General features: G+C 49.2%; 1 protein-coding gene across 2 annotated transcripts in view; it reads right to left on the bottom strand.

The window, feature by feature from the left end:
- Positions 1-7,938: 7,938 nt before the first annotated feature.
- The window catches only part of PHKB (phosphorylase kinase regulatory subunit beta), a 112,025-nt gene continuing 100,452 nt past the window's right edge, over positions 7,939-19,511 (bottom strand). For both annotated transcript variants that reach the window (XM_039880800.1, XM_039880801.1), the window contains 5 exons: positions 15,477-15,611; positions 14,517-14,646; positions 11,763-11,870; positions 9,674-9,814; positions 7,939-9,047 (listed from right to left, as the gene is read on the bottom strand). In XM_039880800.1, coding sequence (XP_039736734.1) covers positions 8,910-9,047; positions 9,674-9,814; positions 11,763-11,870; positions 14,517-14,646; positions 15,477-15,611 — 652 coding nt within the window. In that variant the 3' untranslated portion in view covers positions 7,939-8,909. The remainder of the gene's footprint in view (positions 9,048-9,673; positions 9,815-11,762; positions 11,871-14,516; positions 14,647-15,476; positions 15,612-19,511) is intronic.

Raw genomic sequence — 19,511 nt, 5'->3', positions numbered from 1 at the left:
GATGCATGGCAAGAGAGGGGAGCCGGGGGAGACGGATCTGATGTATGGGCAGAGAGGAGCCGGGGAGACGGATCTGACATGGCAGCAGGGGAGTCGCTGGGGACGGATCTGATGGCGGCAGAGAGGGGAGCCGGGCGACTCCGGATCTGGATGGCTGGCAGAGAGGGGGAGCCGGCGGGGGACGGATCTGATGGCGGGCAGAGAGGGGGAGCCGGCGGGGGACGCGGAGAGAGCTGCCCGTGAGGAGGGGGGCAAAGCAGGAGGGGACGGCGACCTGGAAGCCACGGCAAGATGGCTTCAAGGCCAGGGAGGCTGTCGGTTTAAGCACTGCTGAGAGGTGAGGTCTCAAAACATGTCCTGTGGACTTGGTGACATGAAAATTATTGGCGACCTTAGGAAGCGTCCTCTCGGCGACAGCCAGGGAGGGAGGATATAGAACAGGTGCCGTGTGTCTTGGGAAGTCGGGCTGTGAATAGCGGGGAGAGACAGTGTGGATGTACCGGGTCAAGGGTGAGGGGGAAGGGTTAGACGGGGAGAGATGCGAAAGCAGGTACACGTTTGCAGGAAGGGTGCAGAGGAGAGCGGGGAACGAGGGGAGACGGCTGCGGGGCAAGGCGCCCGGGGAGACGGGGGTGGGGGGCTGCTCCGACCTGGAAGGGGAGCTGCTGCCTGGGGCCTGAAGCACTCCTTGGTTTCAGCTACAGCCCGGGATGGTGTTCTCGAAAATGCACTGCGTGTGGGGGGAGAGCTCCCCCGGCCCCCCGCACACGCAGACACGTACACACTCGGTAAACCACGCTTGAAGCGGGGGCCTCGCAGGAGACCCCCCTCCGCTTCCGCGACGGGCTTTCTTTCTCCGGGCGCAGCTTGGTGCATCAAACACTTTCTCCGCTCCTCCCAGCGTTCAGACTGTCCGTCCTTCATCTTCTCAGGATGATGATAAACGGCCAAGTCCCACGGACGGGTCCGCAGAGACGGAATAAGCAGCAAAAGGAAGATGAGAAGTGTAACACCCGTCCAGAGAGGTGACGGCATGGGTCACGGAATACGTCATCTTCCCCACGGCAGCAGGAGGGAAGAGCAGCCACAGCGAGGAGGCGTCACAGGACCTCGGGCCCCCTCTCTCGGCCACGGAATTCCGGGAGACGGCCCTTCGTGCCGCATCGGACGGGTCAGGCGGGGTGGGGACCGGGCCGGCCACTGGGCCACCGCTCACGGAGGGGAGGCGCCACCCATCGCAGGGACTCGGTGGCTGTGAGAATAAATGGGATGATGGCTGGGAAAGGTCCCTGCACGGTGACTAATACTGTCATGAGTCTTCACGTTGGAAGGACGTGGCACAGATTCACGTAGGCCCCGGGCCTACGTAGGAGCTTTGGGCCAAAGGTCTGTGCTGTCGCCGACCGGACACCGATGTGGACGTACCACAGTCAGGCTGCCATGCGTACAGCAGGCCAGTGCCAGCACGTGATGACAACTCCTCTTATCCGTCCTGTAAGGGAACGCCGCTAACGCAGACCCGGGTTTCCGTACCGAGCTACCCTCAAGAAGGAAACGCTACACGTGAAAGCATCATAGTCCTCTTTAGGGCCCTTTCTTGCATATCACCCCGATTTTTCTTCACAACGACCCTCTGGGATATGGCGGGTGACCACTGGTTTCAGTCCCGCGGCCGATGAGGGCGGGGGAGCCCTGCGGACGAGCACGTTGGAGCAGGGTTTGCCCCAACCCGTCTGTGCCTTGCTGCCTGCATCTCTTCCCGGTTAAAGAATCCAAGGAAAAGTTCTCTGCGTGATATATTTTAACCAAATTGTGGCCAACTAGACTCCTGTCCAGGATCGGGGGCCCTGGGCCAAAAGTTGAAGGAATTGTGCAGGGATCGTCCTCCGTCCACCCGACAGCGAGGTGACGACGCTGCCCTTCAGGCGTTCGGGGGAGACGCTGGGCTGCCGACGATGCTCGTCTCACTTATTCACCTCCCTGCTCCACAGAAGCTGAAACATCACTCGTGTTATCAATTTGCGTGGAAGCTTCCGGCCTCGGAATGTGACTATGAAGCTGTTTTTACAAAGTGAGGTTGGAATGCTCAGCTTTTTGCTTTCCAACAACTGAAGGCAATTCATCGGCGGCTCTCGAAGCATCGTGCTTAAGAATTTTTTCTTTTTTTACCTTTCTTTTTCTAGGCGCGATGCACATGTGCAGGTTTACAGAATCTCTCTAATTCCCCTGAGACAGTCACACACAAAACTATGAAAACAGCCCTTAGCTCCTTTCCCATTTTCAGACAACCAGACAATTACATCTTTTGGGAAAACCGCTGTTCGTATGAAATATTTACTATCCACTCTGTTTTTCTGTCAATCGATGAGCATTTATTCGGCTTCCGCTACGTATTGGACACTGTAGTGGGTAGTGGGTGGAGAAACCCACCTTATTCAGTCTTCATCGAGTGTGTGGCCTCAGAAGGCTTATACTTCACCTGAAGAAAGCATTAGCCTCATCGAAGAATGATTGCTCCAGTGGAGAGTCTACATTCTATAACTGCATGGAAGTATGCGGCGTTCTAAGACCGACGGGGAGGAGGAGAGGACAGAGATGGGGGGGCGGAGTGACAGAGGGGGCTGGCGGGTGCATTTCAGCCAAGGTGACCTCCTCTGTGTCTGTTTGGAAGCCTGCGAGTAGCCTGGACTGGCTCAAGGAGGCTGACCATACGGAGTCCCTGAAGTTTGTTTACAGAACGAAGGAGGTGTTCACAGACATTTAGTTTTGGATGGATGGAAGGAAACAGTTCGTTGGACTTGAGTCCTGCCCCTGGGTGGGTGGAGGAAACAGGCAAAGTGTGTGCAAGGTGAAGGTTAATGAATATTGACTAACGGGAAGACACTGGCGATCGGCTGCTTCTAAATTGAGGCAAAATAAACGTATGAGTCAGGGACTCACGAATACCAAAAAGGCGAGTAAGTACCCTTTGTCCTCTAACACAGAGCAGTAAGAAACGACAACAACGACAAAAGCAAAACCAGAAAAACATCTTATAACGAAACGGAATCTTTCGCTGAGAGCAGAGCAGCGATTTCAAAAGCGGGGGGAGAACCACTGCCCACATTTTTCCGGGGTAAGGAAGCGACATCTAGAGAAGAATTGAAAACACTTCCTTCCTGCTCGGAGCCGTCCTGCCTCGACGGCCCAGTCGCGCGTGATGCCGACCAGAAGCACGCGACCGCGCTGCCAAACCTCTGGGTCACGGGCTCTGCTTCTCTAGTCTGCGGCATCTCCGTCGAAACACGATGGAGTCCGACGAGCTAGAAACACGTGTTGCACGAAAGAGGACAGCGCCCCGTCCCAGGCTCAGAAAACAAGCACGTCTCTGAATGAGCCCCAACCCCTCGGGGACCGGGCATCCACGCGGGTGGGCTCCGCCGGTATACTTGAACCAAAATTGCCACTTCGACCCTCCCTAGTAGTTTGCACACAGGATGGGTAAGCTGGCTACCCGCCCAGCGTCGTATTTCTCTACCAAACACAGGCACGTGGCCGGGGGCGGGGCCCTTGGTGGAGAGTGACCGATGTTAAGGAGTGACCGATGTTAATGCGTTTCTTCGTTCTCATTTTACTGTGGGCTCGAAGACAGAGAGAAGCACATTCAAGGGAGCTGTCGTGTGTACTTGGTGCCCTTGGGCGCTTTCTGAGAGACGGGCCGGGGCCGCCTTTGTCGCGGGGCAGACGTGCCCAGGTGCACTTTTTGCAAGGTGGGGGGCGGGGGGACACTGAGCCAGGTGCCTGAGTAAATGCACGTCTCTCAGAGCTGCAGGGCTCCCAGCTCCATCATTTAGGGACACTGTTCCCTTGTGTCCCCCTCGTGCTGTTCGTAAGATACCTGTCACATCACGGAGGAACCGTGCTGCTCGTCAGTGGACACGGGCTAGGGGACACGCTTCCCAGCCCTACACCAGTTCTCAAATCTTCAAAAACAGGTGAGCTTCTTTCCTCAGGAAGCGTCTTTGAACCGGCCATATTACGAGTTTGAGAATTTTCTAATGTTAATGTGTGTCACTGAAATTGAAAATTTCCAATTTCCTCGGTGTCTGTGATGATTTCATCTTCCTAATTTTGTGAACCTGACTGTTCAGTTACTATTTGTGGAACATTGTACAAGATGCTTGAACTTCGTTCCCCAGTTTCCTCCTATGCAAAATAGGGGTACCAAGAGCTCCTGCCTCGTTAGGGGGAGCCGAGGTGCGCACAGTGCTAAGCCCAGTAAATTAAACTCTCGGTAAAGGTGAGCTGTTATCAGCCCCCTTCATCACTCAATTAGGCGAACTCATTATAGCTACCCGTTTTCTTCAAAAAACCAGCTCTTGGATTTGTTGCTTTTCTGCTTTTGAATTAGTTTCATTTTTTTACAATGCTTTCTAACTTACTTTGTTGCAATTTGAAATGTTCTTAACGATGAGTATTTAATTCATCTTTCATTATCTTGTTCAGTTCTATTGATTTCTGATCTGAATATGGCTTCGGCCATCTTAGATGTAGTAATCTGATTATAAAGTAGGCATTTGGAAGCTTCGGTTTGGGTTTCGATTTAGAAAAGAATTCCAAAATTTTCTAAGAGGTTGGCTTTTTTTCTTTTCTCTTTGGTTACTAAGCTGTAGTGTTTTGTTCTCTTTTGCTTGACATAAGAGGATGCAGTCTCTACTATGTCTAATTCTGAAATCCCTGGAGGCTGTCTGTGGCGACCCAGACGTGGTCAGCTTCGGAATGTCTCGGGGGAACTAGACGGTGTCGTCTCGGGTGTTTGACCCTGGAATTGAACGTTTAGACGTTAGTGACTGTGTTAGTCCTTTGCTACCATTACGTATGTTTGTAGATTGCACTTGTCGCAGGTAAGTTACTGTGTTATATCCTGGTTTCTCCCCGCAAGTTCAGGCACTGGCTTTGCGGGTCTTGATATTTGCACTGGACCTTGAATCCTCACTCTGATTCAATGGTCAGAACAAACATAATGGCTCACGCATGCGGACTTTGTTTCCCTCTTTTTATCTGGTTAAATAATTCTGTATCCTGCTTTCTTTCCATCTGAATAACTGCGATAGTCCTGTTTCCCGATTATACGTGGGCTCACTAGTCAGCGATGGGGGTTTTAGTAAGCAGGGTGGGGCGTGTAGAGACTGCTCCACGGTTAGAGGGGAGACCGAAGCAGCTGGCCATCTTCAACACATGGCTGGGGGCTCACTGTCATCCCAGCTCACAGGAACGGGGGAAGAGCAGGAAGGGACAAACGGGGGGCTTTTTGGGCCAGGCCTAGAATGGCACTCACTACATCTGCTCACGGCCCAGCGGAGACTGTTCCACAGAAGTCCCGAGGCCACACTAGCTGGAGGAGAGAACGCAGCGCATGTGAGCAGCCACGTGGCCAGCTCGGATTCTGTCGCCGTGGAAACGGAGAAGAGATTTTGATGGATGGCTGGCAATTTCTGCCATGATGCTATTTCGCTTCGTTTGGTACGTAGATTTAGGCCGCTTTCATTCTGGATTTAAAGTTGTTGTTGTTTTTTTCATCTTTAGTTGAATGTTGTCTGATATTAGTTGCAGTTATAAGGGGTCTGGAGATGCATTTTTATCGTTTTTTCTTTCTTTTTTTTAATTTTGTGCTATATGGTCAATTTTCTGAACCCTGTCCTCCCTCCCACCCCCCGCACACACACACACACCCCTGGAAATATAAAGTTACTTTTGTATTTTAAATGGTAAGCTTTACCACATTTATTTCTTGATTTATTAACTTTGAAAAATGAAGTGAACATTGACTCCTCACTGTGAAAAACAAGGAATTAGCTCACCGACGCTTCTTTCTGTTTTGTCAGTGAGCTCTGGGATTTTCGTCCGTCCGTGAGTTATACAGTACCTTAAATTGTGACGTTCTTTTCCTTAACTGTAAGTCGCATTGTTGTGACTATTAATTTTACGTTAATGGATTCATTGTTCATAAATAGTCCTTATGTATTGTTTTCTCCATTACCACGTCTTCACATTGATTCTCCTGGTTCACTGGCTTTAGACAAATACTACTTTTCAGAAAGTTCACGGTTAGGATTCCCGAGTTATTGCACAATTAGGAATGCTCCGTTTGCCTTTATAACCGTTAGGAAAAAGAACCGTAGGTTACACTTCCCGGGTGACATTGAACTGGCGAGGTGAGCCCTAGGAGGTGACGGGTTACTCTGAGCTTCTCCAAATGTTTCAGCGTTGCTCAGACTTTTCGGGAACATAATGTGTTCTCTTTACCCGCAGACCTCGTTCTTATTTAGGGGGAACTGAATCATACCTGGGACTTTCACTTCTCCGTGCCAGTCGTCGCTCTCTCACGTCGCATCAGCTTCGTCCGTCCCCCTCTCTGGTCTTTCGATCCGCGTTCGCCGTGATCAGTTCTCCGCTCAGATGTCACCGTGTCAGAGGCCCTTCCACCCCACAGGGAAACCACTAAGCTTTGCCCCCCTTTGCCCACCGTCTGGTTTGCTTCACAGCACTTGCGACGCCACGTCCCCCAATATTTTACGACCAAACACAGCGGCAGGCTCCGGGAGGAGAGGGCATCCGTCTCTTCCCACCATCACGTCAGGACAGTGTCCGGCATCCAGCTGACGCTCAGCTAGCGACTGACTGCGTCACCTCACGCTTTCCCTGCCCGTCAGCTTGTTTTCAGCCGTGTGCATTTTGCTCTTTGCCGTTTCTCATTTGTGAAACGTGTTTCCTCAGCTCTATTTTTCTCTCTAATTGTATCGTCTTACTTTGTCTCTTCTTTTTTCATTAACTCCTCTTCTCTTTCGTTTCTCTCAGAGAGTGTGGTGGAGGATGTTCTATCTCCTAAAGAAAATTTATTTCCAGGGCAGGAACTTCGTGGGTGCGATTTGGCACCCATGAGGCACTGCGAGGTCATCCCATAGCGAACGTGACATCGAGGTGCTCCAAGCCTCCAAATTTTTAAACACTGAAATATGACTTTTTCAGACTTACATGAAATGGAAGGAAACCTGGAAAACATCGTGGTTTTCAAAATGATGCTCTGGAAATGTAGTCGGATTTGATATTCAGTCAGGAACTTCCAACAGATGCTGCCGGTACGATAAACTTACACAGTGCCTCTGCCACTGTGATCGAGGAAGCTTTACATCAGATTTAAATCTCGTCGTGCCTGGATAAAAGTGTGAATATTTTCAGTCGGTCTCTAGTACAGCTCTTAAAACATTTTGGCTCTGTAGGCCAAGATGGGACATCTAAAATTCATGAGTTCTGGGTTCTAATTCTTATGTTTTGCTTTTCTAATTAGAAAACAGACACTGGTTTCTGGAGAGAGGAACGGCAAGGTTTACCGATCCCCACATATCCATCAAAACAACAGGTTCTGAATTTCATTTCCTCCAGATTTCGGCGAATATTAACTATTTCAAGGTTTCTCCCCTTCGTTTCCCGTTTCCCCAGCTACGAAGAGTCAGTCCTCAAGGCTCTCCCAGCGAGGGCCTCACGTTTTTTCACACTTGCTTTAGAGACCAGCTTCATCGTCATCTCTTCGGAAACTCTCTACATGTATCAAGTCTTCGTTGTCACAGCCTCTGCATAATGCCCCGCACGGTCAGATGCTCCGTCGGAGTCCTGGGTTCTGCCACCGGCAGAGCACCTCGAAGTCGGGGAAACGCGCTGCCCGGCCCCTCGGCTTTTTCGGGGTGCTCACGCATCCATTCATTTGATACCAGTTTGGTAGGTACTGAAGCCACTTGTCCTTTCTTTCTTAGATGCTTTCTAGACTGTGAAATGGGCCGAGCTTGCTCATGGGACAAGTCTGACTTTCCGTAGACTGGTCAGGAAAACCTCTCTTCGGGGCCAGGACTAACGCTAAGGGGCTGTTTGTAATATTCGGGAAATAAATTCATAAAATTTAAATGTTTCATCTACTTTCTATTTTTATTAAAGTTTGCTTAGGTAATTTTGGTAGCAAATCATGTGTAATGGTAAGTACTAAAGATTCTCTTCCGTTCCATCTCTAGATCAATTAAATAAAAATATTCAGGAGTAATAAGCTCAATATTGTGAACATGAGAACGAAGCATGTGCCCAGATGCATCCATTAATTTAGTAACATTTTGTTTTTACCAGTACAAACTAGATTAACCATCCATACCTCTGAATAATCTTACGCATGTCCTATTTTTAGTAAGAACTCAAAGAAAATGTTTGATCAGGTATTATCGGGATTTGTAATACAAGTATTATAAGTGTTTCATCAGATTTATTACTATATTTTAGTCCAATCCCTACAGTTAACACAAATACAAAGCCATAAGCACATTTACAAGGTAAAAATCGTACAATAGCTCTGTATACTAAAATATTACCAATAGTGCAGTTTCTGAGAATCAAAATATCAGCTGGCTGACTTTGCTTTTATGATGCACATTATATGTTCTGGCATGGCAATGTCACTCACTAAAACAGCTCACCATTCTCCACGATCTGTCATTCCCAGCATGCACTGCTATGCAGCAAATTCATTGTAATGGCAGTAAGGGGGCGGGGGATTTAGTCCAAAAAGCCATGATTTCTTCTGATGAGATATTTGATCATTAAACATGCAGTGGTGAACTTTCAACTCATAAACTATTCCTATCATCCAGTAAACATTATTACCGTAGTTGGTATAAACACGAGAACTTTTTCTTGCTTGATTAAAAGCATGCCGTACCATGAGATTGGTGACGGCAGGCAAGACGCCCAGTGACTTTATCAAAGGCGAGACGACCGCCTCGCCAACATGATCAGCCCACCCACTGGTGGCCGCCTGGAGTAAGCTTCGACGCCAAACGTAACACACTTTTAAAAAACGCGTCCCGGCGGAGCCGCTGACACTGTCCTCACTAGCTAACCAGGCACGGGTCATCACTGTTCGGCTTGACCTCGCCTTCCAGCAGCAAATTCATCACGACCTTGGTCAGGTAGCTGCACGTCCCCCGTGTTCCCAGCGGGGGAGTGTTGTAGAAGGAAGTCATGTCATCCTGCGAAGGAAAACGGCAAGCAAGTCATTTGATGTTTTGGTTGGGAAAGTTGACAGGCAAAATCAGTGTCGGCCTAGGGGGGGGAAAGAAATTCACAGAACGATTTCCTCGTGGAAAATATGAGCTTCTCGGGCTTTTCTTCCATTTTCTTGAGGCAGCTTCTCAGGAAAGATATTTTTAGTGTCCTCTTTGCTGGTAAGTTTTATTTATTTAGGGAACCTCTTCACGGATGAACATAAAATATTAAACAGAGACCCTGGAAGGGACTGTGCCCACCGACGGAGCCCGCTCTGCGGCCCGCTCCCCAGACTTGAACTTTACAGCCTCCTGGAATCTACGGCTTCTTTCCAGCAAAACAGACTTTAACTGCTAACGATATGAAGGAAATTTAACTCTTCCTAGATTTCTTTTCAGTCAACACCTCATGGTTGAATGGACTCATAATTTCACTAAAAAGTAACGTCGATTCCTCGAGTAAGTCAGACTCCCTTCCCCCGCCCCTCAAGTACTCCGTTTTGCACTCTGTAAATCTGTTTTATAAGTTAAATGATAAGAAATTAGGGGTATTTTGAAGAATCGAGACAATGGAACAAAAAAACCTACGAAAAGCTATTTCCTCTACCTACTTGTTTTTCAGCCTCCTTCAGTCGACTCTCGTCTTTTTGAAATTCATGAAATGCTGCTTTCACCAGTTTGTCCAGATCGACCTTGTCCTGAAATTCTAGCTCTGGGTTTCTCTCCAGCACGACGGACACGACCATTAGCAACTGGAAGAGACAGACATCGAAAGCCAGTTACGCGGACCGTGGAGGTGACGCGGGTGGACACGGTTCCTTCCATTCCCTCCCAGACTGACGGCCACGCCTCGTGTCCCCGTGCGCTCCCTGTGACGATAGGCTTTAGGGCCTTGCATGGGAGGACTCCCCCTAGTCTTGCAAACGCGGGGCAGAAGCTCTATGTGGACACTGAACCTTCTTTTCTGTATGTCCCTGTGGCTGTCCAGAAAGGTATTTTCGTCACTTAATGAAGGTAGTAACTTAGAAAAGTGACTTTCTGAATCCTGTCTGCAGTGTGGCGCCCTGTGCACCCAAGGCGTCTGAACTCTTCTTGCCTTTGAGCACTAATCCTTGCTGGAAAGACACCAAACACAGCGTTCCGCAGGGCAGAGGAGGCCTTGGAAGAGGTGGCGGGCAATGAAGCTGGAGAAGGCGAGTGAGTTCGGTTGGGGACTCTGGACTCAGGCTCATGATCAACGGCTCAGAGCCCAGCACCCCAAAACGAGTATAAACCTGTGACGTCACAGTAGTTCTTCAGGGGACTGTTATGTTTTCGAAAATACACTTAACTCTTTATGAAATGAGTTTGTGTGGCCTGTGAGCACCACATTCGATTACCCAGCGCCCGATCTTGCACTGACCCGTAGGTTTACCCTAAGCAGTGACACTCATCTTGGATGACAGCTGTTACGTGCAAAGATGGTGTCTGAGGATATAATGCTTGGTAAAGACATTCTACGGATGATCTTGGCCTCTACTCTGTGCAAGGAACAGGAAAAAGACCTCACAACTCCCAGCGTGGGAATCGTCCTGACCACACGTCATCAACATGCCCCCAAGACAGAATCTGAAAGAGCCACAGGGCACACTTTCAGGAGAACCTAGGGCTCATGGGATGGGAGACGCTGGGGCCAGGCTCAAGCCAGGAGAATACAGACTGTCGCTCTGGTTCTGCAAAGGGAATGACCTCATTTTGGTCAAAAGAAGGCCCTCCTTGTCACTGCAGGTCCCAGATGCCAGGCACCGAAAGACTAACAGCCCAAGGCAGGCATCCGCCCTTCTGACGACCCCATCTTTCCCTGCCCCAGGCTCTGCCTCGCTCCCACAGGCTCTGGCACGGATCGGCTTATACCGTGCCTGCACCCTGGCACATCGCGACAAGGCTGAATCTCACTCCGCAGTGACTGTAGCTCCAGTCACGCTGGATTTCAGGGGGTGGCACAGCCGGTCGGCACTCCCGAGAGCTTCTATATTGAGAGGGCACATCACCGCCCTTCAGGACGCCAACGTCTGAGGGACATACTCCCCGAGAGAGAGGCAAAGCGAAGATGAGCTATGTATAAATCCACGCACTTGGAGGATTCTCCGTGTATTCGGTACGATGCTTTGAAAGGGCAAAAGAGCACGTGTGCACACGCGCGTGCGCGAGGGCATGTGTTTCAGCACTTAACGTATCTAGAGCTGCGATGACACAGCGCAAAGTCACGTCCCCTCCGTTCACTGACAGACGTCGGGAAAGGTGTCCCTCAACATGTCTACGGTGGCGACCTATTGCTAGTGGGCGTGGGGCAACGGTCTTGCTTCCTTGTCTGTGACCTTCTGGACTGTCGAAGCTTCCTAGGATGGTCCTGCGCTATTCCTGTCACAGGAAATACTGAAAATAGAGCAAATGGGAGAGGGCGACTTCCTCTCGCGCGGCGGTGCCGACTCAGTCGCTGTTGGGAGACAAGCGTGTGGCTGAAGCAGAGAGACAGCCACCCCCACCCCCCGAGGGACCCGAGATGCGTGAACGCCCCGGGTGCCCTGCCCGAGTCCGGGATGGCCGTCACCCTCGGCACCAGCGGAGGGGCCCGTGAGGGGCGTGACACCTCCAGCCACTCGGGCATCTCTCTGTGTGCGTTTCGGGGAGCAGGCGGGAAGCTGCCGTCTGCATACGAACCTCCACGACGATCTGCCTGTACTTCGGCTGGTCGATGTTCCCCAGCATGTCCTCGACGAGCAGCGAGAAGTTCATCTCGTACATGGTCATGTCGGACAGGGTCGGCTGCTGCAAGACACAACATCGCACGCTGCACCGTTACCCTCCAGCTCCCGCTTCAGAGATGGGTTTCATTTTCTAATCGATAATCTGTTCAGTTTCTATAAAATCTGAGAGAGCGTCTTCGGCTCCATGACCGGAGTTTATATACGTCGATCTCCTGGAGCCGACCGGCTGATGACTGTGATAAACGGGACCTCCGATTTTAGTAGTTATTGTCACTATGTTAATGTCTTCGGGGGAAAGGGACCGTGTTAGCAACCGCTTCAGGACAAAAAAAGCACAGCCAAAAAGTGAGACAGGTAGAGACGCGTCGCTCTCGGCCCTGACACCAGGAGGTATGCTTTGCTGCAGCCTGTGGCGCGTCAGTCACCTGCTATTGAATTCACGTCATTTCTGTGGCAGGTCCTTTCTGAGCCGCAGCATAAAAAGACATACAAATAAGCAAGGATGACATGACATGCAGAAAAGGCAAGCAGGCCCAGAAAAAGCAGAGCTAGAAGAATTTCATCTACTCTACCCTTCATACTCCATTTCAAACGAGAGGACTGCACAGTCTTCTACGTGCTTTTCACAAAGCAAAACGGAAAGCAGAAAATAAACTCAAACTCGAACCTAAACCTGGGCACGTGGCCAGCCCCGCGGGCGGGAGGGGAGGCTCCGTTCGGCCTGTGTGGTGGAAGGCGGGGGGCGTCCCCAGGATGACGACCACAGAGGCAGAGACGATGAGTCACACTTATTTGCTTTCGCCTCAGTGACGATTTACGGTGGACTCATCAGAGCCTCAGAACCACGTGTACCTACTCGCCACCCAGCATGGGACGGCAGGGACGTGCCCTCTCAATCCAGCGACGGCACAGCTGTTCTGCCTCAGACCTATATTCGGTATGGCCCATCTGTTGTATTCTAGGTTCGGTGCGATCCAGCATATTGTTAATGTTTACAGGTAGCACCTAATTTGGGGAAAATAAATCCCGGTGTCTGAACACAGGGATTACAATCGTCGAGCTGTCTAGCGTGGGGCTGATGGGTCTCAGAAGGAATGGAAGACGCTTTCAGGATTCCACGTCGATTTCCTTTTAACACATGTCATTGGAAAAGCCTCGTTACCACGCGCCCGCGGCGAGCCCGCCTGACCTCCCGCTGTCTGCGAAGTGCTTCGGGGATGCGGTGCCATGGAGAAAGGGCTCAGAGGCGACAGCGCCAGGGGCCACACGCTGGGCCAGCTACCTCCCAGGCGTGTGACGCTGGGGAGCCGCCTGGCGGTGCTCAGCTTCCTCACGCGTCACTAAGGGGAACAGAGTCCCCACCGCCGGGGAGGAGCACGGAGAAAAGCGCCGGGCGCATAGGGACACCTCGCACGTCCCTGTGCCGCTGTCGTCAGCACGGAGAGGGCGCTAAACGGGAGTGGCCGGGGAGTCAGGCCAGTGAAAACCTGGCAGGCGTCAGCGGGGGCTGAGGGGGCCGCTGACGAAGGGTGGCCCCGGTCCCTGTGTGCAGACAGCAGCCTCGCAGGACAGGCGGGACTCAGACAGCGGAGGCTGCCCTCCGCCCACGGGACGGTGCTGCCCCATGCGACAGTCACAGAGCCTCTGGGAAAGGCTGCAGACCTCTCCCAGCAACCAAAGCCACTCGACAGTTTGTGAACGACAAAGAGAACACGCTTTAAAAGTTTGCATTCACTTTTTGAATGTGGAATAGAGTCACATCATTCAAAACGTGAAAGGTTAAAGAGGGTTTTCAGTGAAAAGCCCGCCCTGTACCCCAGACCACGGCCCCTCCTCCAAACGGCAAGAAAGCCCGTGGCCCATCTCCTGCGGGGCTTCTGGAAATGCTCCATGTACACGCATACGAGCGAAACAAGTACGGGCTGAGGAAGAATCGTCCACTTGTATAAAGACCATCAAAAATACTTTGGTTGGCATTCCCGCACTGGAAACGAATACGGCACCCCGTTTCCAAAACGCCTACTTATTCACGCTTGTGGATAAGCGGAATGGTTTAGATGCCAGGATTAAATAAAATCTAACCAAATCGAAGAAGCAGGCCGGTCTCCGTAACTTGGGAGGCCGCCTGAAGGTGGGCCACTGGCTCGTTCCGACCGAAGGTCAGTTACATCTAGAGTGAGTCCCCAGGCAGTGGTCTCCACCTCCGCTCACTCGGTCACCTTGGGGCTGGGGCCTGACCCGGTTCTGCCCTCTGCATGTGTGTCTTCCTGAGTGTGAGGCCCCCGGCACTGGCCCAGCGCTCTTGGTGGCGGAGGGAGACCCTAATTCACTAATAAGCGAACACAGAAAGGACAGCTTGTTTGGCAAAAACTTGGGCCATGGGGTCCCGTCAAACAGAGAAAGCTTCCTCGAAGCATCTGAATTATGACAATATAATAAATTTTGATTAAATACAACTTTTAAGCAAAATAGCCATTTGGTAAAGCAAGGCTTTTGTACAGAAGGACACTAAAGTTGCAAAATAAATGTGACTCATTTCCAGTCCTATTGACCACACTTATTTTCCAGTACTTCCTCCCTCGGGGTTTCTGGACGCCTCTGTTTTAACCCCCCTGAGAGGGTGGAATAGGCAGAGCGGCTGCTTGCAGCGCAGAGGGGGGGTTCCCCACCGCTGGCCCCCCCCACAACCCCCGACGCAGGCGCTGACCTGCGGCAGGTGCCTCCCAGCCACCACGAGGCCATTGGGCGTGCGCTCCAGGATCTGCCACACCCGGTCGTAGAACCCGGCCGGGGTTCTGTTCAGAGACCCGTTGATCTGACGCCGGTCCAGCCAAGACCTGTGGACCGAAAGGAGCGAGAGATGCCTCAGAGCCAAAAAGCAGGCTTGTTCCGGCAGAAAGCGGGACTTTCAATATGGATTAATGTTCCAACAGCCAGCAGTAAAAGCCCAAATCCATCAATGATGCATACTTCATCATGCGTTACGGAGATCGCTAAATATTTCATAGTGAAAACAGAGCTTGCGGGGAAGGAGAAAATCCCCTAGATTTTACAAAATTTAACAGGCAACATGGTTTTCTCTATTAAGTTACAAGGTTAAAAATCTCACCATGTGATCGAATGACTTCAATACACAAAAGCAGCTCCATTTAAAAACACAGGAGCAGCCTAAATAATTATATCATAGCCTTTTCTGTTATTAAAAAAAATTCTTCATTTCGATGCAGTCCACAAGTCTCTGTTTTGCTCTAACTCTAGCACAAATGAAGTCTAAGAAAAGGTTCAGCCCTGAAGAAGGTTACAGTCTACTTCCCGAAACAGGATTTAAGCAACGTGACTAAGCGGAACCTTCATGCCGAAACTTTGGGAGCAGGTGTTGAGTACTATGAAGACTCTGAAAGAGAACTGGCCAAAGAGGTATGAAGTGCTACGTTCTACACAGAAAAATAAAAATCAAAAAACGTTATTAACTACACCTGAAAATGTACAGAATTAAAATCAATACAGAATCACAACCGAAGACAGATATTTCCATGAGCATCTCTGTGCACGCTGTCCACCTCGTAGACGACCCGCTGCACCTTGTTAATATCTTATTTCATCTACATATCAAAGTTATGACGTCGGTAATGCAGAGTGTCCTGCAGGGGACCAAGGCCCCGCTTACCTTCCGTTCTGCTGAGGCTGGAGAACGTCCAGCAGAAGCCGCTTGACCTCACTGGGTGACAGCTGACATAAGTCTGTGGCTGGCTTGTCCCCGCTGCGGATCCGCAGCTCGTGCTCCATGGCGTGGATGATCCACCTAGAACGAAACGGGGAGCGTGAGGCCATAACCCTGGAAATAAAACCACCGGAGGCTTCTCGCGGCAATGCCCTCCACAGCGCCGACCCCTCCAAAGGGAAACGAAGAGAAGCCTCGGGCTTCCTGAACCACTGACGCCATTGCTCCCGGTGGGGTTATGGGGCGCGGTCGGACGGATGGATGAGGCCTGCTCCTGCATATGCGGTAAACATGAAAACAGGGTCAGAACGTAGGTTCTTGACAGAGGAGACTCTACCGATTTGGCATGACGGCATACGGTCCGCGGACAGCTGCCACACACTATTATCTTCTTAATGCCAGATACGTGCGCAGAACGAATAGGGTGGAAAAGGTTCATTTTAAGAAAAGGACTGAGATATTCTGTTACACACACACTCCTTTCTCAGGAAGGATAAGCACTTTTCCTCGCTGTCATTCCTTCGTGGCCGGAGGGGGCAAAGGAGAAACCCCTGCCTTTGAGATACAGGGACATAGTTAAAACATAATTATACTAGTAGATTAGAGGATATACTTTAACCAATAGATTTCAGAAGAATCTTCTTTACAGGTATTTAAATGCTGTCCATAAAATAATTTTTTACTACGGAAAGAATTTCAATATAATAATTTAGGCAAGCATTTATGGAACACTATTTGTGTGTCCGGTATTTTCCAAGGTATAGTTATATGCCTAGAAATGCCTAAAATATTTAATCGTTTTATGTGTTAAGTGATTTGATTTTTTAATCTGAGAAGCTTTTAATAAGTATTTTTATAGTTTTGTTTCATTTCTTTCACTTACTGTATTCTGAGGAAAGAACTCAGATAAACTAGTTATGCAAAACGAAGAAAACTCTGGAAATTCAACCATGCCTTAGGGAGTCGGAACACTACACACTACCAGGAAAAGCTAGGAAGCAGTTTCACACAGCAGATTCCTGTGCTTTATCCCTAAATCCTTCAGCAAGTACTGAATGACAAACAGGAAGAACGCAGCTCCACCCCTGGAAACTGGAAAAAAATGTGTGGTTTACAACCCACACTTCTCTAATTGGGTGAAAAGAAAAACCAGGCTAAACCCACGTCATTGCCAAAGACTAGACTTTCTTTACTTGTTCATCTTCGTTACGAGCAACTACCTTTCCTCAAAATGTCCCACGAACATAAAAGTCCCAAGAGTATAGTTACTTTGGATGCGTTGACGTTAAAGTTGCCTATGAAATTAGCTGTTTCAGTGACCCTACAGTTACAACAAAATGCCCCATGGAACTTTCTTTAGATTAAAAAAAAAAAATTCTATTTTTACTTTTACAGGTTAGACAGAGTTGTCTAGTTATTATTTTCTTTCTTTCTTTAGTTAACATTAAAATTTTACATTTGTGGCAGCTTAGCATGAGAGAAAGAACATCAAATAAAAAATCTGAAGACCTGCCTTTCGGTCTCCCCAACAAGCCAATGGTATGAAAAAAAGGTGTGTGTGTGGGGGTCAGGGGTGCCGTTCTAGACAAAAAGTGACTTAAGAGACAACTAATGCCAGGCAGGGCCCTTGTTTGGGATCGTGATTTTTTAAAAGTAATTTTGAGAACAAACAGAGAAATCTGAATAACACAGGGGTTTAGGTGATGTGAAGGAATTATCGCTCATTTTGTTGAGTTTGATAATAGTACTGTCATTATTAAGAAAAGTTCTTTTTTAAAGAAAAGAGGTAGTTACTAATATTGAAAAGTAAAAGTCAAAATGTCTGGGATTTGCATTACAATCTACTACAGGAAAAAAAAGATGAAGCAAATATAGGGAATGCAAATTACTAGCAACTACTTACACCACTTAAATAACAGACATGTGGGAATTTGCCAAATTATTCTATTATTCGACATTGAAAAGTTTTCATAATGAAAAGCGAAAACAATAAAGACAGATGTGAATACCGATTCTGACACTTACCAACTATGCCCCAATGGCAAGTCGATTTTCAAATGGGAACATTACTATTACTTGCTCAGCTCACTACATGGAATTATTTTGAGGAACGAATAAGATGACATATGTTAAAAGGTTTTTGAAATTATAGAGTCATAAGAATGCTGCCAAACTCCTTTTACTAGACTTTCTAGACTCAGGCTGGGGGAAGGTAATCCAGCTTTTTAATTCAAGTCGTGGAGTCACCCAAGCCAGTGCCACGCCTTCGAAGTTCAGGAGGTACCCTCTTCTAAAATAAGTCACTTCTTTATTTTTAAAATGCTTTTTAAAGTCTTCCAAGATTTCGAGTTATTAAAACTAAACATAGTCTATCACATTTACCTTTTAAACCCTTCATACCATAAACAAAGGTAGTGGAAGATCTAAAAATGTCTCCTCAGGCTTCTTCCTTCTGTTCACAAAATCTCAGCAGTTCTGTGAGCAAATTATAGAAAATGTACTCGACAGCCACCAAAGAAAGAAGGTAGCTGTTTTTCATTCATTTGAGCACAAAGGAATATAACTTATCTGTCAGATTTTTGAAATATATTTATTCATTAAAAAATATTGGCCAAACTAATCTTTTTTGGCATGGAATTCTTCAAAAGACTAAACTAAAAACAGCCTCAGACGTAAACTACTATGTAGCAGTCAGAGACTTAAAGAAAGAAAATGACTGAGTAACAGGAAAATCAAAGACTTGTATCCACTTCGGGAACTACAGCTTGGAGAAATCCGACTTCTTCCCCTCATGCCCCCTGACCTGACGATTCCGACGTGAAACGTGGAGAGAAAGGCAGCGAGCGAATGCTCAAGGTCAGAAGGAAGGTCACCCTGGGACCTGACTCCTGGAGACTAAGGCTGTCTCAAGAACCCAGGGAACACTACTTGTCAATAAGCAAGTGACAGAGGGGAAGATGCACAAGACTGGCCGATCAGCCCTCACAGGCGTCAAGGCTGGACTGGAGGACCACGGACCCCTCAGCAGCCCCGTGCAGCCCCAAGACGAACCTGTCCCCCGAACAACCTGGGGGCGCGGTGTGTACATGGCAGCATTTTCCTGCCCAACACGCCCGCATGTGTGGAGTGCACAGAAATCTGACACCATCGGCAAACCAGAATGGCTGACATTTCCTGAAAGAAAATATGCCATAAAGGATAGCACTGATCCATAGCAAGAAACAACTTTGTAATGCCCATTTTGAGGCTATTTCAAGATGCGAAGAAGTACTTGCCAAGCTTGCTATTAACGAGTGAGTGGACGGCTGATGTGGGCCTTTTCCTGAGCCAGACAGTAGGAGATGGGAGGTCGCAAGAAGGGACTTAAGCCCGATTCATATTAACTCGCACAGGGTGACAACTGGATCGGGCAAACAGAGCTTCCTGTTTGGCGATCGGAGAACGACTCGCCCATGAGAGAACACGGGAAGGAGGGCTCCGTCACCTCGCTTCCCTACCTCGTCACATCAATGTCAAAGGCAGCGACCCCTGAGGAGCAGGGAGCCATGCTAATGAACGGCCGAAGCCGCAGCAGGTGCGTGGCCTTCTCTGAGGCCTGGCTGTGCGGCCCGCAGACGCGGCCGCAGGTACCGGGAGACGCAGTGCGCCTGGATCCTGACGGCTGACAGGGCTGTGCTGGGGGCAGGAAAAGCGGGGATGAAAAAGGCTGGTACGAACATCCTCGGGGGACCTCCCGGGACACCTGACTGACAGGCCCGCAGCAGAAAGCAGGCGATTGGAGGTCTTCGCAGTAATGGGCCTGCCAGCAACTTGATCTATTTCAACATGAAAGCCAGAGAGCAAATCGATAATGAGACAGCAAATCGAATCATCGTCAGACCAGAGGGCCCTTCCCGAGGGCAGGATTAACCTTGGAAAAAAGAGGAAAAAAACGTGGTGGGATTGGTTTAAAGCAACTGAGGCCGTGATACATAAATAAAT

Source organism: Pteropus medius, unplaced genomic scaffold (genome assembly GCF_902729225.1).
Source record: "Pteropus medius unplaced genomic scaffold, Ma_sr-lr_union100, whole genome shotgun sequence".
In the NCBI taxonomy this organism is placed as follows: Eukaryota; Metazoa; Chordata; class Mammalia; order Chiroptera; family Pteropodidae; genus Pteropus; species Pteropus medius.
This window is presented reverse-complemented; position numbering and strand designations above follow the sequence as displayed.